At 30.0% G+C, this 21,247-nt stretch overlaps 4 protein-coding genes across 9 annotated transcripts; 3 read left to right on the top strand and 1 right to left on the bottom strand.

Annotated features, from left to right (window-relative positions):
- Window positions 1-746: 746 nt before the first annotated feature.
- On the top strand, window positions 747-1,766 carry LOC101258312 (glyoxylase I 4-like). Its single transcript, XM_004231280.5, has 3 exons — window positions 747-994; window positions 1,084-1,424; window positions 1,539-1,766. Exons 1-3 carry the CDS (start codon window positions 828-830, stop codon window positions 1,634-1,636), a joined length of 606 nt encoding a protein of 201 aa, XP_004231328.1. The 5' UTR covers window positions 747-827; the 3' UTR covers window positions 1,637-1,766.
- A 1,810-nt stretch (window positions 1,767-3,576) lies between these two features.
- On the top strand, window positions 3,577-6,951 carry LOC101244126 (probable sodium/metabolite cotransporter BASS1, chloroplastic). 2 transcript variants are annotated; one of them, XM_019211795.3, is made up of 8 exons: window positions 3,928-4,069; window positions 4,173-4,206; window positions 4,674-4,814; window positions 5,479-5,634; window positions 5,747-5,868; window positions 5,975-6,136; window positions 6,215-6,275; window positions 6,691-6,951. In XM_019211795.3, the coding sequence occupies exons 3-8, from the start codon at window positions 4,707-4,709 to the stop codon at window positions 6,877-6,879; spliced, it is 798 nt and encodes a 265-aa protein (XP_019067340.1). In that variant the 5' UTR covers window positions 3,928-4,069; window positions 4,173-4,206; window positions 4,674-4,706; the 3' UTR covers window positions 6,880-6,951. The 2 variants fall into 2 exon arrangements, with proteins under 2 accessions (XP_019067339.1, XP_019067340.1); XM_019211794.3 differs by lacking the exon at window positions 4,173-4,206 and having other exon boundaries at window positions 3,577-4,069.
- A 148-nt stretch (window positions 6,952-7,099) lies between these two features.
- Window positions 7,100-12,558, top strand: LOC101257414 (protein SlTIFY3/SlJAZ13). Of its 5 annotated transcripts, XM_026027675.2 has the most exons (7): window positions 7,100-9,649; window positions 9,894-10,374; window positions 11,161-11,269; window positions 11,392-11,503; window positions 11,786-11,888; window positions 12,010-12,067; window positions 12,154-12,558. In XM_026027675.2, the coding sequence occupies exons 3-7, from the start codon at window positions 11,232-11,234 to the stop codon at window positions 12,254-12,256; spliced, it is 414 nt and encodes a 137-aa protein (XP_025883460.1). In that variant the 5' UTR covers window positions 7,100-9,649; window positions 9,894-10,374; window positions 11,161-11,231; the 3' UTR covers window positions 12,257-12,558. The 5 variants fall into 5 exon arrangements, 2 of the variants coding, with proteins under 2 accessions (XP_025883460.1, XP_004231325.1); XM_004231277.5 differs by having other exon boundaries at window positions 9,894-11,269; XR_002026580.3 differs by lacking the exons at window positions 11,161-11,269; window positions 11,392-11,503; window positions 11,786-11,888; window positions 12,010-12,067; window positions 12,154-12,558 and having other exon boundaries at window positions 9,894-9,978; window positions 10,219-11,125.
- Window positions 12,559-19,655: 7,097 nt separating this feature from the next.
- Window positions 19,656-20,903, bottom strand: LOC101243831 (glyoxylase I 4). Its single transcript, XM_004230409.5, has 3 exons — window positions 20,540-20,903; window positions 20,125-20,459; window positions 19,656-20,036 (listed from the first exon to the last, which is right to left on the bottom strand). The coding sequence occupies exons 1-3, from the start codon at window positions 20,779-20,781 to the stop codon at window positions 19,939-19,941; spliced, it is 675 nt and encodes a 224-aa protein (XP_004230457.1). The 5' UTR covers window positions 20,782-20,903; the 3' UTR covers window positions 19,656-19,938.
- Window positions 20,904-21,247: the final 344 nt, after the last annotated feature.

Here is a 21,247-nt window from a genome sequence, read left to right as displayed (position 1 = left end):
GATTGGACAAAACTTTACCATGTAATAGCGTGTAAATCAACAAAAAAATGTAAATTAAATTGTACATTAAATAAAGCCCTATACGACATGTTCCACTCAGAAAACATTAATGAAGAGTCAGTCTCAGATCATCCATGCAATCATCCGCATAACCGCATGGATAATCACTCTCTCAACCAATCGAGCCATCCGTTTGTTTATTTTTCATTCCCTAAAAAATAGGTGTTTTGGTTTTATCATGGGATCGATGGAGTAATATATGGTGACCACTTTAACCCTCAATTTTAGCTTTGACTCCATTGCTTTCACAAATTTATTTAATTTCTGACAAGCCAAAAAAAGAATTAAGAAAAACGTGCTATTTGAACTCTCAAGGGCTACAGCTAGCTGTGTACAGATCTAAAGAATATCTTATAGTAATTAAATATAAAAGTGAAGAGAGATATTATGTGTTCTTTGAGGGCCTGGCTTATGTTTGTTCTTAGCTGGAAAAATTAAATTCTCCTCGTATACAAGGCGGAGTCAAAATTAGAAGTTTATGATTTTGAGTTAATTTTATTTGAAGATTCACGTCTTAATACACATATATTTATTTAATTTTTTAATACAGAATATTTTTTAAAAAAACTAGTAAATTTATCCGAATTCACAAACTCTCGCCTAGTTCGGCCTCTGCAATACATTCCCACCTAACCCAATTGAAAGACCTCATTCCTGCCTCTATATATACATGTGTCTGCCCTCTTTAAGTCTTATGTAAAACTCCACACACACAACTAAAAAGGAATATTGAATTTCATACTTTATTAATTCCAACAAAATTAAGAATGGGTAAAGAGATAATGAGATCAGAATCATCAACCATGCCTATGTTGGCATTGAATCATGTTTCCTATATCTGCAAATCTGTTCCCAAATCTGTCAAATTTTATGAACAAGTCCTTGGCTTTAGTCTTATACAGAGGCCCTCTTCTTTCCAATTTGAAGGAGCTTGGTATATATATATATATATATATATAATATTCTCCCTCCCTCCTAATTATTTTAACTGTCAATTAATATATATGTTTTTAATAATTATAGGTTGTTCAACCATGGAATTGGAATCCATTTGTTAGGAAAAGAAGATGTGCAATCAAAAAGGGGAAAAATTAACCCAAAAGATAATCACATTTCATTTCAGTGTACAGATATGGATCTTATTATTCAGAGATTGAATGAAATGAATGTGGAATATGTAACTGCTACTGTTAAAGAAGGTGGAGTTAATGTAGATCAACTCTTTTTTCATGACCCAGATGGCAATATGATTGAAATTTGCAATTGCCAAAACATACCAATTATTCCACTTTCCTCTTGCCCAATCAAAAAGCTCTCTAATCTCCCAACATTTGACCAAAAAACAATGCCTAATTCTTTGTATGGTATGCACTTCTCTTCTTCTTTCTTCTACAGCGGCGGAATCATAATTTTTTCTATAATTAAACGTGTTAACCCAGTAATATTGTTCTAATATTACGTGTTTGAAAAAAATGCAGGGAAAGGTAGCAGCAGTAAGGAGAAATATTGCGGAGGAGAAATGGAATATGTAATGATGGAGAGCTTAGCCATGAATATCATAGACATTTCATTTTGAAATATATTAAATAAAGTATATTACTGTCTTGTAAAAAATGAGTCTCCTTTTTTCACCCACAAAGAAATACACAAATTTAATGTATAACCAAGTTTTCTTTTTCGAGGATATGAGAGGTTCTTTATTACTACTATTTATTTTTTGCAAACTGTATTACGTGTAATTTAAATAATAAAGTACATAACACGAATATTTACTACATTAAAAATGATCTTTGATAATTATAGCTTAATTATCGTTGAATATATATTTTTAGTGATAACTGATATTCTTTAAAAAAATTAAAATTAACTAATATCGATAAAGAATGTTTACTATTCTTTGTTAATGAATATAGAGATAAGTATTGAAAATGCCCCTAAAATTTGACGTGAATTATTATTCTAATTTTTCGACTATTCATAGTCTTAAAAACAATTTTTTTAGTTTTAATTAAATTAATTTAAAAATACTCCTGTTATTACATGTGCATCTATTCGTAGAATGTTCTACTGATGTTAATAGAAATTTTTCAAAAAAAAATTAATCCCTAGCTTCACTCTTCCATCCACTAAAACAAAAGAAAAAATCTTTTAATTTTTTTTTGGAGGTAAGAGGAGTCTGATAAAATTGAGGTATGGCGATATCTCTGTACTTCTCTCCTCTCACTTCAACAACCCCAAAACATTATTCAAGAATCCCCTTTTTATAAACCCATCACCACTTTAACAACCCCAAAGATTTTAATTCCCAATTTCAAGAAAATAAATTCTGAGAATCTCTGTGTGATTGAAGAAAAACCCAGATGGGTGTCCATTGCAGAAAGTGTTTATCCTGTTTATGTAACTGTTGGTGGGGTTATTGCCTGCTTAAAGCCCTCAAAAAATAACTGTTTGATTTTTATCTTGATATATTAAGAAAATAAAAGGCGACTTTTAATTTAATGATATAAAGAATGTATTAAAATTTGTTTTAATTTTATGGAGAATTGTCGAAAGAAAGGTTTACATAAGTGATTATCTATTATTTGGAATATGGATTTTTAAATATATTTTTAATTAATTAATTGTTGAACTTTTATATTTTGGTAAAAGTTTAGTTTTCATATACTTATATGTGTATCTTCTCCGCTATTTTTTCTATCTCATTTATTTTTTTTAAAAAATATATTTATATGATATTATTTAAAAGGAATTTCTGTCAATAATATTTAAATATTGAATATACAATTTAAATAATATGTGTTCCGCTTTTTTTTAAAAAAATATAAATTCACTTGTATTTTATTAGAGGTTTATTTCATTAAATTTTACCATATTAACTATGTTTTAAAATATCAAGTTTGACTATTAATATCTTATGCATTTATTTAGTGATAAAATAATATCAAAAAACAAGTATATTTTTTATCTGAAATATATAAAATTGGTCTAAAAATAGTACTAAAAAAATAGAAAATGAAACAAAATAGGAAAGAGAAAGAAAAATGGTTGAGGAAAAATGAAAATTATGGTTGATGTTGTAGGTAAAAATATTTTTTCAATTTTACGCTTGGATTTTTGATAGGATGATTTTAATAAATTTAATAATAAGAATAAAAATGAGATACTATGTTTAATTTATATTGTAATTTACTTTTCTTCAAAAACATGAAATACCATTAAAAAATTTAATTAATATAAAATAATGGGACTATAAAAAAGTATCCTCACACAAGTATAAGTTAGTATGCCTCAATTATAATAATTTTTTTCATAAATATGTATTTCATTTATTACTGAAGAATTTATGTCCATTTCTTTTTATATGAAAAGGTTCAAAGTTGATGATCATTGATCAAAAGATTGCAGTATTTAATTTTTTAAATGTTAAATCGAGCATAAATTTTTAAAATAAATTCTAAACAAAAGATTTAAAATTAAAAGAATTAAGTATACTTAATAAATAGATCACCTAAATACTACTCCTTTTAGTTACTGTAAAGTTCCATTCCAAGAATCAAGAATGGATCCCTACTGATTCAAGAAAGCTTGAAACTTTTCTTCTTCCAACTCAGCTATGGCGATATCTCTTTGCTTCTCTCCCCTCACTTCAACAACCCCAAAACACTATTCAAGAATCCCCCTTTATAAACCCATTACCACTTTAACAACCCCAAAGATTTTAAATCCCAATTTCAAGAAAGTAAAATGTGTTCCTGATCATCCTCAGAATCTTTCTGTGATTCAAGAAAAACCCAGATGGGCAAATTGGTTGTCAACTGCAGAAAGTCTTTATCCTGTTTATATAACTGTTGGTGGGGTTGTTGCTTGTTTAAAGCCCTCAACTTTTTCATGGTTTGTCAAGTGTAGTCCCACTTCATATAGTTTGACTCTTTGGTTTATAATGCTTGCTATGGGTCTTACATTGGAGATCAAAGAGTTAACTAACTTGTTATTGCAAAGGCCTCTTTCTGTGAGTACACTCAATTTTTTTTTAAAAAAAATTCACCCCTTTTCAGTGGTTTGATTTGTTTTAGATATATTAATATGCACTTAATGATGCTAATTGCTGACAGATTGTCGGTGTTCTCTAATCTTTCCATAAGAGATGTACGTAATCTTCCGTTGCCAACTTCATTAGCTCTTCTGGAAATTCAATTAATAGGACGGTCACATATGTGTTGTCCACTGCTAATGTGATTACCTTTTTCCCCTTATTTCGAACCTATGACTACAAATATGCAGCACTTGCATTTTGAAACATTCAATTGACAAAAAAAGAAATATAGATATATCTACAGAAAAGAAGCATAGATATATATACTTGGTCCCACATTTTAGCTACAAATATAATATTCGCATGCTATAACATTCAACCTAAGCTTTCAAAGAAAGAATGTATATGTGTCCACTTGGACCAAACATTTGGTTCAAGGACATGGTGACTGCTTGATTTCTTGATTTGATGAAAAGAGCAAGTACTTTGACTTTGTTTCTTATACTTTAGTAAGATATTATATTTGCATATAGGTAAACTCATATAGGCCAAAATCTTTGGTTTTCCTTCATCTTTCTAGATTCTGTTTGGTTGTGCTGCTCAATATACTATTATGCCAGCCTTGGGAATGATTCTCAGCAAAATCTTGGGTCTGCCTCCTTCAATTTCAGTTGGTCTGGTATTGCTTGCGTGTTGCCCTGGAGGTACAGCGTCTAACGTGGTAAGGTTACTTTCTTCCGTATTGTTCTTCTTAACGGTGTTAGTTAATCAGGTTTAATTTTAGATTGTAGATGTCCAATGCTTGCATTATATTTCAACAATGTGATGAACCATACTAGGTTTGTTTTTCTTGTGGTTTGTCCACTGAATTTTTGTTGAATTTCCTTTTGGTGTTTCTAGGATCCATGTCATATGTAATTTGTGGTCTTCATTGTCACACTTCAAGTTCAAATTGACAAGCCCATAAAGGAGAAAAAAACAGAAAGGCATGATGTTGCAAGTAGAAAATAGTTGTATGGGAAGCAATCCCTTATAAAGACTGTCCTCCTTTTCATTATTGAGGAATGCAAGTAATTTGGGTGAATCATACAATCACCATGCTTTATAGAAAGGTGTAATTCTCTCTTTCACCATGGCTTTTAGCAAGCATTCAAAGTTGGTTAATTCTGTGTATTTTTCCATCCGACTAGAAGTTCACTTCTGTTGCAATATTTCCTCTGCCAGTTTCTTTTTTCTGATTGGAACAAAAGTTTTGAATGAAATATCTGCTTTTATTGAATGCACTCTCTTGTATTTGGATATCAACTTCTTGATATGTGAATATATATGCCTTATAGCCAAAGCTCAATGCAAAGCCTCCTTTTTGCTTTCTAATTGATTTACAGGTAACCTTAATTGCACAAGGAGATGTCCCGTTATCAATAGTGATGACAGCCTGCACTACAGTTGGTGCAGTGGTTCTAACTCCCTTCTTGACAACGATTCTGGCTGGAACTTATGTTCCTGTGGATGCTGTTAAGCTTTCTATCAGCACGCTCCAGGTTTTGTCATTTCACTATTATGCGTAAATATAATGATATTTTGAGTTGATTCGTGTCTATATATGTTTACTGGTGTTGATAATTTTTTTTTTCTTTGTTGCTTCTTTTTCAGGTTGTGGTTGCTCCAATTCTCCTGGGTTCTTATATGCAGCAGAAATTTCCGAAAGCTGTAAAAAAAGTTACACCTTTTGCTCCCCTTCTTGCAGTCTTAGCTACATCTCTTGTTTCTGCCAGGTTTAATTGTTGCTCCTAAATCATTTTAGATAAATTGTTTCCTCAACTGCCCTTTCCTATTTCATTCCTTTCTCATACTATCTTCTTCTTCTTTTTTTCTGCCCAGTATATTCTCTGAAAATGTTGGTCATCTAAGATCTTCCATGGTTGGCATGTCATTATCTTCTGATTTGCCTCTAATCAGTCGTGCTCAGAATGTGCTAGCTAGCGAATTTGGACTCGTTGCGGTGTCTGTCGCATCGCTTCATTTTGCTGGTTTCTTTGTTGGGTAAGATTATCTTTGTTTCAATCTATTGGCCAGATTTAGCATCCATGTGATGATGTCATATGATGAATTCTTCGTCAGGTATCTTTCTGCGGCTTTGGCCGGTTTTAGCGAACCTCAAAGACGAGCTGTATCCATCGAGGTACATTCTTGATGGGAGTAAGACTTCCACACTTACTACTTTAGTAAATTATTGTCAAGCATGGAAAAGAATCAAAGACTTTTTCTTTGATCACTTCTCAATGGCACATATATCTAATAAATGAAACCAATATATTCCTGGATATGATTTCCACTTTTGTTAGTTCTAATTTCTCAAAACCAAAAATATTTTACTCAATGAAAAGGAAGATTGCCTCACTATTTCACTTCCCTCCACAACCTTATACAATTTCAACTGAATTCAGGAAAATGGTTTTGATAATTATCAATCCTTGCACGACAAATCTTACGAAATGTATTCCATCTTGAACCAAGTTGTTACTCACAGCCAAATGGAGCTTCTTCGCACGATATATGCAGCCAATGATGTTAAAGTTTCTGTACTTCCCTTGCAGGTGGGCATGCAAAATTCTGCCTTAGGAGTGGTTTTAGCGACCTCTCATTTCTCTTCACCAGCAGTTGCATTACCTGCTGCAACTTCAGCCATCATTATGAACATAATGGGTAGTTGCTTAGGTTTCTTTTGGAGATGTATTAACCCTACTCAACCAAAAAGTAGCCTTGAAGTGACTGATAAATCTTGAATATTCATGTTGAACCATTGTGTTCTTTTTCTTTCCATTTGTACACTCATGAATAAATTTTTGTTTTCATCATTCTCTGGGTTGACTTTTGAGACTCATCTAACGAAGGTCTGCAATCATAGAACTTTCATAAAGGGCCTAGAAATTCACATTTGAACTTCCGTAATCCACATATTCTCCCTAACTTTGCTTTTTATTTTGGCAACTGAATTCAGTTCTTCTCCTATCCTTGAAGATCAGTTTTTCAGGGAGGGAGAGGTTATCAGGAAAGTACCCGAAAGAAGGTGAAAGCATGTTTAAAAGGCAGTCTGCTGTACAAAACTCTCACCATATTTGAGGCCATTGTATCCAGCCTTACCTTGCATTTATGCAAGAGGTTGTTTCCATCACTTGAACCCCTATCCTCATGGTCAAATGGTGGATGGATGGTCTCCCGGAGAAGTGACGGCTATGTCTGATGCACAAAATTACTCAATTGAGTTGAGAGTGTATGTGAAGGTGCAGGTAGAGCTACCTTTAGTTATGATCCACTAGGTACATTATATCTAGCGAGCTTAATCCAATGATCAAAATTTCGTGCTTAGTCAAAGAAGAAGAATGCTAGAAATTTCAAAATGAGTGTGCATTTCTGGACAGCAGGTGGCAGAGGAGCAGCAAATGAGTTTGATTGGACTGAAATATTCGATTATATGCTCAAGAATCCAATCTCTTTCCGCACATATGCTTAGCAGGATTGTTTCAGGAAAATTGTTCGACAAATTGGACAATATTGGTGTCTGTACCAACCATGAACCAATGCACTTGACATGGAAACTGTGGTTGCAATTTGTCCGTAACCTGCAGTTTTCTCATGTCTTAACTATACACTCCGAGGTATCTTCTCTTCTGTTTCTGTCTCTCTTTTCAACCTTGTACAGGGGAAACAGGGGAGTTTCTTCAAGTCTTTATCAGGCATTTTTGTTCCTCCATTGCTGCTACTTCAACAGTCAGGCCATTTTCAGAGATATGTCTGGAGCACAGAGATATGGGATGTGATTTCAAGAGTTCTTCCAGAGGACAGAAATGGTAGTCGAATTATTTTGACTTCAAGGAATGGATGTGTAGCTATGCATGTTAACCCCGAAGTTCATGCTTACAAAATGATGCCATTGAGTTTATATGATAGTTGGAAGCTACTTCACAAGAAGTTATTTGGTGTAGAACAAAGTTGTCCTGCAGAATTGGAGGAAATAGGGAGGGCAATAGTTGGAAAATGTGAAGGACTGCCGTTATCTATATTGGTGGTTGCATGGCATCTCGAAAGTTCCCATGACGAAAGAAACTTGGGAAAATAGTAGCTAAAAATGTTAGTAGAGTTGTTACAAGTGATCCGGAAGGACGCATAGGATTACTTGCTATGGGTTACCACTACTTGCCTATTCACCTAAACCCTTGCTTCCTCCATATCGGAACATTTCCCGAGGGTAATGAGATTGATGCTTGGACATTGATCAGATGGGTTGCTGAGGGATTTCTAAAGAGTGACAGTTGAGAAGTCCTGAAGAAGTGGCTGAGGAATGCTTGGAGGATCTTGTCAGTAGAAATTTGATAATGGTTACGAGGAAGAAGGTAGATGGTCGGATCAAAAGTTGCAGTATGCATGAACTGTTACGGGATTTGAGTGTGAGAGATGCTGAAAAGGAAGAGCTTTTGAATATGATTACAAATAATGAAGTTCCTAATTTTTCAGCAGCAAATGAACAGAGTGCGCCGAACTTTAGTGTTCATACCTCCATTTCCTTGGAAAAGTTTATGAAGTCCTCACAAGTTGTACTTTCCTTGTACCTCTTCAAGGAACCAACAGGAAAAACTTCGGAATTCAAAGCTTTGAGAGTATTGGTCATTCCTAAGTCTTCCTTTATCTTTCGCCATCACATGACATTAGATTCAGCTATCCTGAGATACCTTGAAGTTACTAGTGACAGTGAGTTCACGGAATTCCTTGGATATATGCACAACCTTCAAACCTTTATATTTTATACCCGTAAAATATTAAAGGTTCTAACTTTGCCCAGAGAATTCTGGAATCTTAAGCAGTTGAGGCATCTCCGTGTTATGCATAACATTCATTTACCCAATCCTCAAGGCAATAACTCATCTGATGTTGATCTGCATCATCTACAGGAGGTTTCAAATCTCTGTATTGCTAGTTGTACAAAGGTGGTACTATCTTGCCTTGCGAATCTAAAGAAATTGAGGATCGATGATTTCAGAAGAGATATCGAATACAATGAGATAAAAACATCCTGGAGCTTACTCAGTCTTGTCTGCTTAAATAAACTTGAATCCCTTTACTTATGTTTTAGGATGTGTTCACTGTCGTCACGCCTGGCGAATTGTTGTTGTTTCCCAACATCTCTTAAGAGGTTGACCATGTTTGATCGTCACCTTCCGTGGGAAGATTTAGCAACTATTGCGAAGGTGCGCAATCTCGAAGTGCTCAAACTCAGGAACAATTCATTCTATGGTGACGTGTGGAAACTAAATGATGATGTTCAGTTCAAGCAGCTAAAGTTCCTGCTACTTGATAACGTATGCATGAAAAGGTGGGAGGCTAACAGTGATAACTTCCCAAATCTTCATTGCGTAGTGTTACAACTGATGTGTCACCTGGATAGAATCCCTCTGGAGTTTGCGGATATATGCACCTTGGAGTCAATTGAGTTATATTTCTCCTTGAATCTCTTGAAATCAGCAAGAGAAATTGAAAGAGGAAATTAATTCAATGGTGGTAAGTTTCACCGTTTGTGTAAAAATTACTCAAATTTTTGAAGTGCTATTTTTATAGTTATTTGTGGCTTCTCAAATGTATAGCCATGTTTCTCAAGATTAATTACTCAGATTACATTAGGCTCCCCCCTTCTTACACTATCATATATTCTGCTGCCTTGAAATGATTAGTTTTTCTGCGAAGAAATAGTTGATTTCGTCGCTAGTAACTGTTGAAAAGGAGGGATTTTTCTTTGTCTTTGCAGATTATTATGAATTGGTTAAAAAAACACGGTGGAAAGGCTTTTGCTTCCTTTAAGCAGGGTGAAAAAATTAGCCCATAAAAACATGGTCAGTTCAATTCACTCAATTTTAGTTTCGATAAATATTATTCCTGGTGCAACAAATCTGTTTCCAAATGATATATTGCATACAATGATGTTGAAATTTCTGTACACCACCCCTTGTAGGTGAGCATGCAAAATTCCACCCTGGGTGTGGTTTTAACGACCTCCCATTTCTCGTCCCCTGAAAAATATTTACATCATATGCTAAAGAACCCCATCTTTTATCCATATATATGCTTAGCAGGACTGTATCAGGGCACTTGTTCGACAAATTGGACAATATGGTGTCTGTATCAACCATGAATCAATGCATTTGAGATGGAAACTGTGGTGGCAATTTGTCAGCAATCTGCAGTTTTCTCCTGTCTTGAATCTTTCTAAACACACAGCGCATTCCGAGGTATCTTCTGTTCTATCTATTTCATCAACCTTGTACAGAAAACAGGGGAGTTTCTTCAAGTCTTGATCAGACATTTTTGTACTTGCTCCATTGCTGCTACTACTTTGAATAATCACACCATTTTCAGCAGCCTGTCTTATTAGAGACCTCCCTTCTATGCAGAAATGAAATATCAGGAGAACAATTATTCCTGAAGAAAAGAAAATCACAGATATTATAACACCCATTATGCAAAAAAAGAACAAAATTATTACTATTTATTTGCCAAACATAAGAACAAGAGATACAGCTTAGCAATGTTTCTTATTTATATTTATAGAGACAAGTTATGCTTACAACGTGGTTGCATGATTATTACTTAAAAACACCAAATTGTTTTAAAATATCATATTCTCTTTCTTTGTAAAACTTGAAGTTTACTTCTTTTGTTTGATCAAGGTATATATTATTGTCTTTTCTGGGAAGAGAATTGGACCTCATTATAATTAGAGTATATCCAAATATTTAATTATCTAAAGGGTTCTTGTGAGAAACGTTTTCAATTTCGAATTCATCGATATATATGCCTGCAGACCCATAATTGGTCATTTTTAGACGTTATTTCCAATCATCCATTATTTTAATTTTACACCAATACTTAACTAACTAAATCTATCCACCATGCACAGACAATTACACTATATAGTTTAGTTGTACACTGACCACATTCCAATTTAATTTGTTGAAGATTAAACAGTCCAAAAAAAAAAAAGTTTAGAATTTCATGTTCGATGAATAATTCTACAGATCAATTAGCTCATGATTTATTCAACAAATATGTACAAAAAGGCAACAATAGTATTGTTGTTCAAAGAAGGATGTCTAATCTAGAGTTGGCTATTTTACCACAACTCGGGTAAGTCAATATATCTACTTTAGTTTATATTTAATCAAAGGTAATTAAATATTATCGATGAGATCGCGGGTACTAATTGTGTTTGCATTTTAATTAATTCCTATGGTATTTCTCAAATATAGGCATGATGATACAAAGGATCCAGTTTCACAAAGGGTCACTTCTGAATCAGAACAGTTAACTATATTCTATGCTGGAATTGTACATGTTTATGACAATATTTCTGTTCAAAAGGTATCTACAAATATAAGAAATTGCAAAAATTGTGCGTTATTTTTTCTTATATTTGTTAGTTTTGGAAATTTTCCTGAGATAATATCTCAAACTACGCATTTTTTTCTCAGAAACTTGAGTGACTTTTTTGAATTAAAATTCAAAATTGAGCGAGTGACATTCTAAGAAATGAGTACATGACCGAGTGACTTTTGAGTTAAAATTTAAATTTGAGTGCCTTTTTGATAAAAGAGTGCATAGTTGAGTGACTATCTGAGTTATTATCTCAATTTTTCTTAATAGGCAGAGTCAATTATGAATCTGGCAAGTGAAAACTGTAACGCAAAGGAAATTAAACCAACTCAGAAGTCACAAGTTCCACATCATGTCTACAAGTTTCAAGCAGGTGATCACGCTCGTGGTTTGACTAATTTGAATTCACGCTGTGTTAGACATACTTCTCACATCTTTACGTTGATTGATTATATGATTTTTTTTTTGGTGGATTATGTTGTTTTCTACTGTAGAGTTGCCAATTGCAAGAAGGAAATCTCTCAAGAGATTCTTTGAGAAACGTCATAGCAGGTGAATTAATTACTAGCTTTTAAAATAATACATGTTCAATTAATACTCTTTAGTAATTAGTAATTGATCAGTTGTTGAATTTACAGGATTACTAGTAAACAACCATATGCCTCTCCTGAATGTGATCATGATCAAAGTGAAAATTGGAACGATACAAAGAAAATTAACATAACTCATGCGCAGGAATAATACGCACAAATCGAGAAATGGTTTAAAAAAAAAAGATCCAGAGTGGAAATTATAATTTGAAGGAAAAAGAAAAGTTGGTTTGGGCTAATTTGTGTTGATCCAAGTCCAGTCCCATTTTTCATAAAATCATGTGAAGTTCAAGTCTCAAGTCCATTTTCTTTATAATCCAGACCAGATCATTGCATGCGAATCTATTTTGCGTTGTTTTATTTTAAATATTGCCCCTCATTATAAATTAAAATAAAATTGTGGGCATAAATTTTATAAATTTTTGTCATAATATTTCATACTTTATATTTAAACATGACTTCAATTTCTAAAGAATTTGCTTATGCCCTACTAAGCATAAGCTCAATTGCTAAATGACAAAAACTAAAGAACACTCATTACGACGAAAGTAGATTTTAGCGGTAATAAATATACATCTTAACAAAAAATGTTGAAACATTCATCAACATTAGTCATTTGAATCCAATATCGTCATAGGCTTTAGTGGTATTTACAAAGAATGGTAATTACCGTTAAAAATAATTATTTAATGATAATTAAGTAATTGTTGTTAATTAATTACAGCTAAAGATTATTTTTGATGAAATAGCCATTTGATGGGTAAAAACGAGCAATTTTAATATATTTTTTAGATCTTTGTGTACTTGGTCAACTGATAAGTTTTCATAGCGTTGTTCTTTGAATTGTTTTATTCCTAACAAGTTTTACAAAGTTTCAATCAATTACCTAAACATAGAATAAAAGACACTCATTAATTACGTCAAGTAATTATCTTAGCTAAAACAGAGTTAATCTGATTAATGAAAATGACAATGAAGAGAAGAAAAGTGAAAAAAAATGAAACCTCACTTGCTAACAAAAAAAAAATATTACTTAAATTCAAACTAAATTTCTATTGAGAAATAGACTTGTATTATACTTTCACAAGAAGGAATAATTATAATATAATATACTACATTAAGTTGTGCGGTTTAATCACTATGTGATTGTGATTTTGTGACACAAATTTGAAAAAATCAAATATAATTTTTTTGATTAATATGCATCACCTTTGAATTAAAATTCACAAAACAAGACCATAGTTCAGTGTCGTTGTTGCGTACTGAAATTGTGTTGCCAAAGTGAAATACAAGTTTTATTTGATAAATATAATGTCCATTAGCTTATCCAAACAATATGACATATAATTAATTATCAAACTAATTCCACTCTCAGCACAGTATTGAAGTTCGATTAATTTTGATTTGCTACTTCAAAAAAAAAACATTATCAACGAAATTTTTATAATAATATGGTCTACACGAGGGAAGAAAAAATCACGGAATATATTCTTTGAAAAATGTATGAGTGGGTGTGTTACTTATTTTTATGTTCAGTAAATAAGTCGAAATTACTAACGTAAAAGCATTTCTATAGTATAGTAAAGATAAATATTATAAAAGGAAAGAACGGGGAGGTAAAGGGTGTGAACTGAGGATAAATTAAGATGTTAATAAACAAGCGTGAACAAAAATACAACTTATGAAATTTGTTTTTTTTAAAAGAATATATTTTCGATAAAGGTTTTTTCTTTTCTTTTACTTTATTTCTCTTGATTTCTTTTTAGGACCCGTTTAGCCATAAGATTTTCCAAATAATATTTGGAAAAATTTGGCAAAATAATGTTTGTCCATACAATTTGCTATTATTTGGCAAATATTTTTGGCAAATATCCCAAATTTTCAAATACTAGTTTTTTCTACTATTTGGGTCAAATCTCATTATTTGGGATCTTTTGAAAATTAAATTTTTACCCCAAATTTTTATCTTTTACAAAAATACCCTCCATAGTAGTTGTTTGCGTTGTATTACATATTTTTTTACGTGGAACACCAAAATAGTGATGAAATATTTACTGAATATTAAGTAATGATTTGATTGTTGATGAAAATGATAAAAATTTGGCTCAAGGTAACAAAGTGATGCATTTTGGATACTTCATGATGTATGTAGTGATGTTTGTTGCGCTCACTCCAAATTATCACATTGCTCTAGTATCATGGACACTATTTGTTATTGTCGTAACGAACATCCAAGTGACTTGTAATACAAACCTATAGTTAGTTTTGATAGTTCTAGAACTTATGGGTATAAATCATATTTTTCTAAAAAAGTGAAATATATTTTTCAAATCCTATGACCAAACACATGGTGAAATTTCACTCCAATTTTCATTAAAATAATATTTACCAAAAATATTTAGAAATCTATGATCAAACGCTTGCTTAATCTTTTGTTTAAACTCCAAATTTGAAGAAGATCCCAAAATATAGTGACATCCATATGTGACTTTACTTTACTTTACTACTACTATTAGAAATAAAATAATGTAAAATATAAAACACAAACTAAAGGTCCAAATTAAGATGAAGAGTTGAATTATTTTTCTGACAGTAAAAATAATGTAGGGTCATATATATATATATATATATATATATATATATATATATATATATATATATATATATATATATATATATATAAAAATATCACATGTTTGTGGGTCCAATGCTTAACACAAAAATGAGTTATGTGAATTGAGAAGTAAGAGTACTATTCATTTGATTGATCATTTCTGTGCTTATCAAAATAAAGATAACATTTTTCCTAAAAGTATTTTTATAAAAAAACTAATATATTTTACTCATATCAAATACTTCCAAGTACATGAAAATGACAAGTTATTGTTGCTTATTGATTTTTTTTTATTTTTTACTTCTTCTTACAAATTGAGTGGGCCCTCTCATTCAATATACTATTTTTATTTTTCTGTTTATTTAGTTCACAATTCCAAATTATTATAATTAATAATGATATTAAAATAGGTTGATCGATGTTTTAAATTATGATTCGTAGAGATAATTTGGTAAAGTGCAAAAAGCGACAGTCTAGATCTAAAAAAAATGTGTGAAGCATGATGAAGCATGTCCTTGTATAAGGAGGGATATCGATCATGATAAATTAAGACATATGAATATCTTTTTCGAGATCAATAAATTTGTTCATTTTAATGAATATATAATTATTGTGTATCAATCATTCCTATTTAATTAAAAGAAAAAGTGCCAAATAGATTTATAGATTAAGTGATTAGTGAATGCTTCTACATATAAGAAATTAGTAGTGGACTTTAGGTTGAATTTTGTTTTAGGCATAATACATAAATATGCCCTTTAACTTGGCTTCAAATCACATTTGTGTCATTCAATTTTAGGTGTGCATAAGTAGACCCTTAAATTTGTATAAAGTTGAACAAATAGATACACATGTCTTACATGTCATTTTTTGTTTTACGTGGTGTCCTACGTGTATTGTGTCATGTAGGACTCATGTGTTTATTTATTTAAAAGTTAGATAGTTAAAGTGTCTGTTTGTGTATTATGAAAGTTGGAGGTCAAAGTTAAAATTTAAAACCAAATTTAGGATCCAATATATGTATTATGTCTTTGTTTTAATTGTAACAACAAAATAGTATGAAAAATTGAATGTTCAATACCAATATGTATTGCTTCTTCTAATCTCTTCAAGCATAACAATAAATGTGTAAAGACAGACCTAATATATTAATATCGTCATGTTCTTCCCATATAAATAAATAAAATAAAATATATCATAAAGTCAATTATAACTTGTGCCCAATATATTAATTAGGCATGCCTTTAATATAACATAATATGTCACTTTTAATTAGGCCTTTGTCTTTACTTTTTGTTACAACTTGCAATTCATTACTTTTGTGTAAAAGACATTTACATATAAATATCCTCTAAAATATTGTCCTTGATTTTTATTTATAGGTTTATTTAGAATACATATATCAAGTTCGATTTACAAAAATATAACCCCTTTATCCATCTAAAAGTTAATAATTCCCTCCTAATTAAAATCATCGAAACACTATTTTTCCTTCCTAATTAGGTATTTCCTTATTATCTACCCACTTTAATATCTACTTAATAACAATTTTAGAAAATTTTAATTAGACATCAATAACCATAAAGGTCATGGAATCACTTAAATATGATTGATGACTTGTTGACCAAGAGCGTAGATATTTATTTTCACTTTTATTGAATACTCCTTCTGTCCAACGGTCCGCTATAGTAATTTCAATACTCGTTCAATTTATAAAATTAATGAATAATTTTATGCTTAGTTTCTAATTTGTCTTTATACTAATTATAGTGACTTTTTTGTTATATTTTTTTAAAATATTGTATTTAAAAAATAATTCTTCTTTTTATAATTTCTTAAAAATTGTATCAAGTCAATAAAATATTTACCTGATATAGTGTACTCATCTTTATTGCCATAATAAATACAACATTGACTCTTTGTCCACTAGCACTCAATACTCATAACATATCACGCACTTTCATCACTTATCTTTTCACACGTTTATTTGAATGAATTTATAACTTATAATTTCTAACATTAAAAGTTACAAATTATAATTTATTTTTATATTTTAACTTTAAACAAGTGTTAGAAGCACTTTTAATTTTTTACTCAAGCTATTTTAATCAATAAATATCTAAAATAAATTAATTTAAATAAGGTCTATGTCACATATTTATTTTTATATGTACTTATAGCGATACAATATGTGGTTAGTTTGATACAAATGAAAATATATTTTTTTAAATTTTTCATGATCAATTAGTTAATATTTTTTTTAAAGAAATCATAATATGGAAAAAATCTTTAATTGAGTTAGGTAAAATAAATTTTGATAAGTGAAATACGAATTAACTTCTCTTAGCCCCATCCCTACACAACCACCCATTCCGTATGAAAATTTTTATTTCGTATGAGGTACATCAAATCATATTGTATGAGGCATTATTTAATTAATAAATGGGATGAGACCCATCTACCAATTGACAAGTGAGATTTATTAAGTTTTTTTGACATTTTTTTTTGTTTTTCACTTATTTCAATATGTTTTTAGTTTTATTTGTTTAAAATATTTTCTTAATCAATCTAATTAGTTTACGTATTTTAATTTTTAATTTTTTGTTTTACACTTATTTCAATATATTTTTTATTTTTATTTTTTAACACGTTTTTTCTTAACTAGTCTAATTAGTTTATGTTCTTTTAGTTTTGCACTTATTTCAATATATTCTTTTATATTTTTAAAATATTTTTTTCTTAACTAATCCAATTAGATTATGCTTTTCTTTAATTATTTTTTGTTTTACACTTATTTCAATATATTTTTGTTTTCATTTAAAATGTCCTTAACTAATCTAATTAGTTTCTCTTTTTCTAATCTGTAGTGAATTTTGATTTGATTTTTTATGTTGTATAAGTTTTTATTTTACTATATTAATTTTTTTCTATTTTATGTTATTTATTCATATTTTAATAACTAGTTGTTTGTATTCAGTTTTTGTATATAAAATCAAGATATAAATAGTTTGTTTAATTTTAACAATTATTTTTTATCAAAAGTATAAATAAAAATTTGTAAAGTCAAAAAAAGTCTTTTAAGGAATAAATTAATAAAATTATTATTTTATTTATCATTTTCTAAGAAACCTGTAAGGAAAATAAATAAATAAAATATTTATTAAATTTTCACCTGACTTGAATTTCAGGAATGAAAAATATCATATAAATTAAAAGAATGATTACATATTTATATTAGTGTTATGAATATTTTCTAACTTATCATGAGTAAAATTATTAATATAAAAAAGCAAATTTAAAACAATGGTCGAAAGAGAAATCAAATAAAAAGTAAAAGAGAAGAAGGGAAAAACGTCATATAAGGAAGAACGGAAAAAAAAGTTTGGGCCATTTTTTTTTGAAATGGAACCCAGTTAACTACTTGTCAAAAAATAAATGAAAAAGTCATAAAATTCTTACCTATTACATAATATTTACGTTTAATTCTTAATATTTTCTTCGTTTAAAAAAAATGACTTTAAAATGAAGGGATTTAAAAAAGAATTGACTTTAAAATGGAGGGAGTAAAATATTTCTATCCCCCTATGGTTCTTACATCAACCCATTATGTTTGCTTACATAATATAGAAATAATATTTTTTATCTGCTTTTAGAACAGAACAATTTCAATAATATTTTTCATTTCAACTATAAAATTACATTTTTTTTATTTGTGTAGCATGTTCGAGTTCCACACAATTCCGCTATTTTTGAGTCCAGAAGATTCGAAATTAGAATTTGTTTTTCTGTTTTCACCGATAATTGTGGCGACATAATAATTGTAGTACAAAGTGAGCTGTCAAATAATTATTAATCAATCACGTGCTTGATGCGTCCCATTCTCCAAACGCAAGTTCCGTACTCTTTCAAAAAAAAAAAATACATATGAAAGCTCGAATAAAGATATAGCGCTTCTTAACTTGGCTCAAATGCAACTCCGTATTCGAGAAATTAAATTCAAAATTTTAATTAAAAATAAAAAATTACTTATTATTTTACTATGTTCCACGACTCATGTTTCACAAAGGTTATAAGTTAAGTGAAATATGTTCATATTTATTACATACATTCAAGTTTGGTTAATTTAAAGACAAAATATATAAATATGACTCTTTAATTGATATTAATTAATAATTATGACTTTTAATTTGATGTGCAGAAGTAGACACTTAAATTTGTACAATAATAAGTAAATGAACACATTCGTCCTACATGACACCCTACGTATTCTACATGACATATCATGTGTATTATGCCATATAAGACATTTGTGTCTACTTGTTCAATCAATTTAAATGTTTACTTGTGCATATTCAAAATTAAAAAGAATAATTATTTGTTGACGTCAAGTTAAGGGTTATGTTTATATATTATTGTCTAATTTAATTAAATAAAGCTCATTTTAAAATAATTCTATAATAATATTAAAATACGTAATGCGTTAAATTAATTAAAAGAATAAATATTTAGAACTAACGAATTATTTTATTAAAAACAAATTATCTGAAATTTGATAACTAAACAATAACTATCAAAACTATTAATTTTTATTCCACGCATCAAACTCCAAAATTCCTTCTTTTTTTTTTCTATTCCAAAACTGAGCCTAAATTCTTTTTTAATTCTCCCTCTAAAGCAAATCATTGTTTTATTTTTAGATATATATTTTTCCATTTAAATGCCAGCTCGATTGCAGCTAAGCTGATCCGTTCTTATAGCTTATTTTTAGTATGTTTATAAATTTAAACTTTATATGTATCCAAAATCTTTACAGTATTTTTAAAATCTTCTTACTCAATCAAGCACAACTATATTAATTAAAATTGAAATATTACTAATTCTACTTTCTACATTTAAAGGAAAATATTTACAGTGAAATTAATAAATAGAGTTGACATTTTTAGAACACATAGCATGGCTTGTATCATTTATTTTTTGACATGGGTAGCAACAATCATGCATTAACATAAATCTTAATTCTAGAGTACAATAATATTACATTATATTTATAATAATATATATGCTCTTCATCACCCCTCTCTACACATACTACTAATACATAATAATAATAATATTACAAAAAGGATTTTTTATGTTATATTTGGGTTGGTAAAAAAATAAATAAAAGAGCTAATAATGATGAGCAAAATTCACTTTTCTTTTTCTTCCACATGAATCACTCAAAAAGAAATGTCCATCATATCCAAAGCTAAATTTTCCATCATAAGAGATTCAACTTCTCCTGAACAATTCATCTTTGTATTTGTTTTTCCATTTCCTGCAATTACAAATTCGGTAAACAAACGAGAAGCGAGACGTATATATTTATTAGTTTGATGTAAACATGGTGGATGATGCGTACGTACCATAAAAGGAATCTGACATTGTTTGGTTGAAAGTTGGACTTGACATTTTTTTGAGTGGGCAAGAAGAAAGTGGAAGAACAGGTAAATTCTGACAATTGCAAATTTCAATCATATTGCCATCTGGGTCATGAAAAAAGAGTTGATCCACTGTAACTCCACCTTCTTTAACAGTAGCAGTTACATATTCAACATTCATATCATTCAATCTCTGAATAATAAGATCCATATCTGTGCACTGAAATGAAATGTGATTATCTTTTGGGTTAATTTTTCCCCTTTTTGATTGCACATCTTCTTTTCCTAACAAATGAATTCCAATTCCATGGTTGAATAACCTGGAAAAAAAAATTAATATTCAAATGTAAAAATTAATACTAACAAATTAGGGATTAGAATATGTGTGTGAGGATTTTACCAAGCACCATCAAAATCAAAGGAGGATGGACGTTTGATTAGTACGAAACCGAGGACTTGTTCATAAAATTGGGCAGATTTAGGAACAGATTTGCAGACATAAGAAACATGATTCAATGCTAACAGAGGCATTCTGTTTTCTTCATCATAAGAAGATGTTGTGGATGATGAATCTGATGATGCTGATGACCAGTTGAAGCTTGTTTCCTCAACTGATTCTGCTTTCACTATTTCTCTTCCCATTAAAAAAAACACTTGAGAAAATGTTACGATATAATCTTGTAATTAGCTTAAGCTATATGGAAAAATAATCAGTAAGACTAATTCTTTTATGTGTGGAACTTTCTGTTGCCAAAGCACAGATATTTATAACCAAAAAGAGTAGCTTAGGGGGTGTTTGGATTTTTTTGAAATAAGGGTGGGGTAGGGTAGGGGGGATAAGGAGGAATGGTACATATCAAAATCCTACATACATACACGTCAATACGTATAATCTTATCCACCACCAACAAACAGGTTTTACATTAATTTCTTAGTATCACCGTTTAATATTCTTTCTGCTCTTATTTACTAGTCCATTTTAACAAATAAAAAAAATATTTTTACTTAAATATATCCTTTGAGTGATTATTTATAAAAAATTAAAACTTTTAGAAGATCTTAAGTTTTTAATCATTCACTTCATAATTAACCAGAATGAATAAACAAA

This window comes from Solanum lycopersicum, chromosome 1 (assembly GCF_036512215.1).
Source record: "Solanum lycopersicum chromosome 1, SLM_r2.1".
In the NCBI taxonomy this organism is placed as follows: domain Eukaryota; kingdom Viridiplantae; phylum Streptophyta; class Magnoliopsida; order Solanales; family Solanaceae; genus Solanum; species Solanum lycopersicum.
The sequence above is the reverse complement of the archived record's forward strand: the minus strand, read 5'-3'. Positions and strand labels throughout refer to the sequence as shown.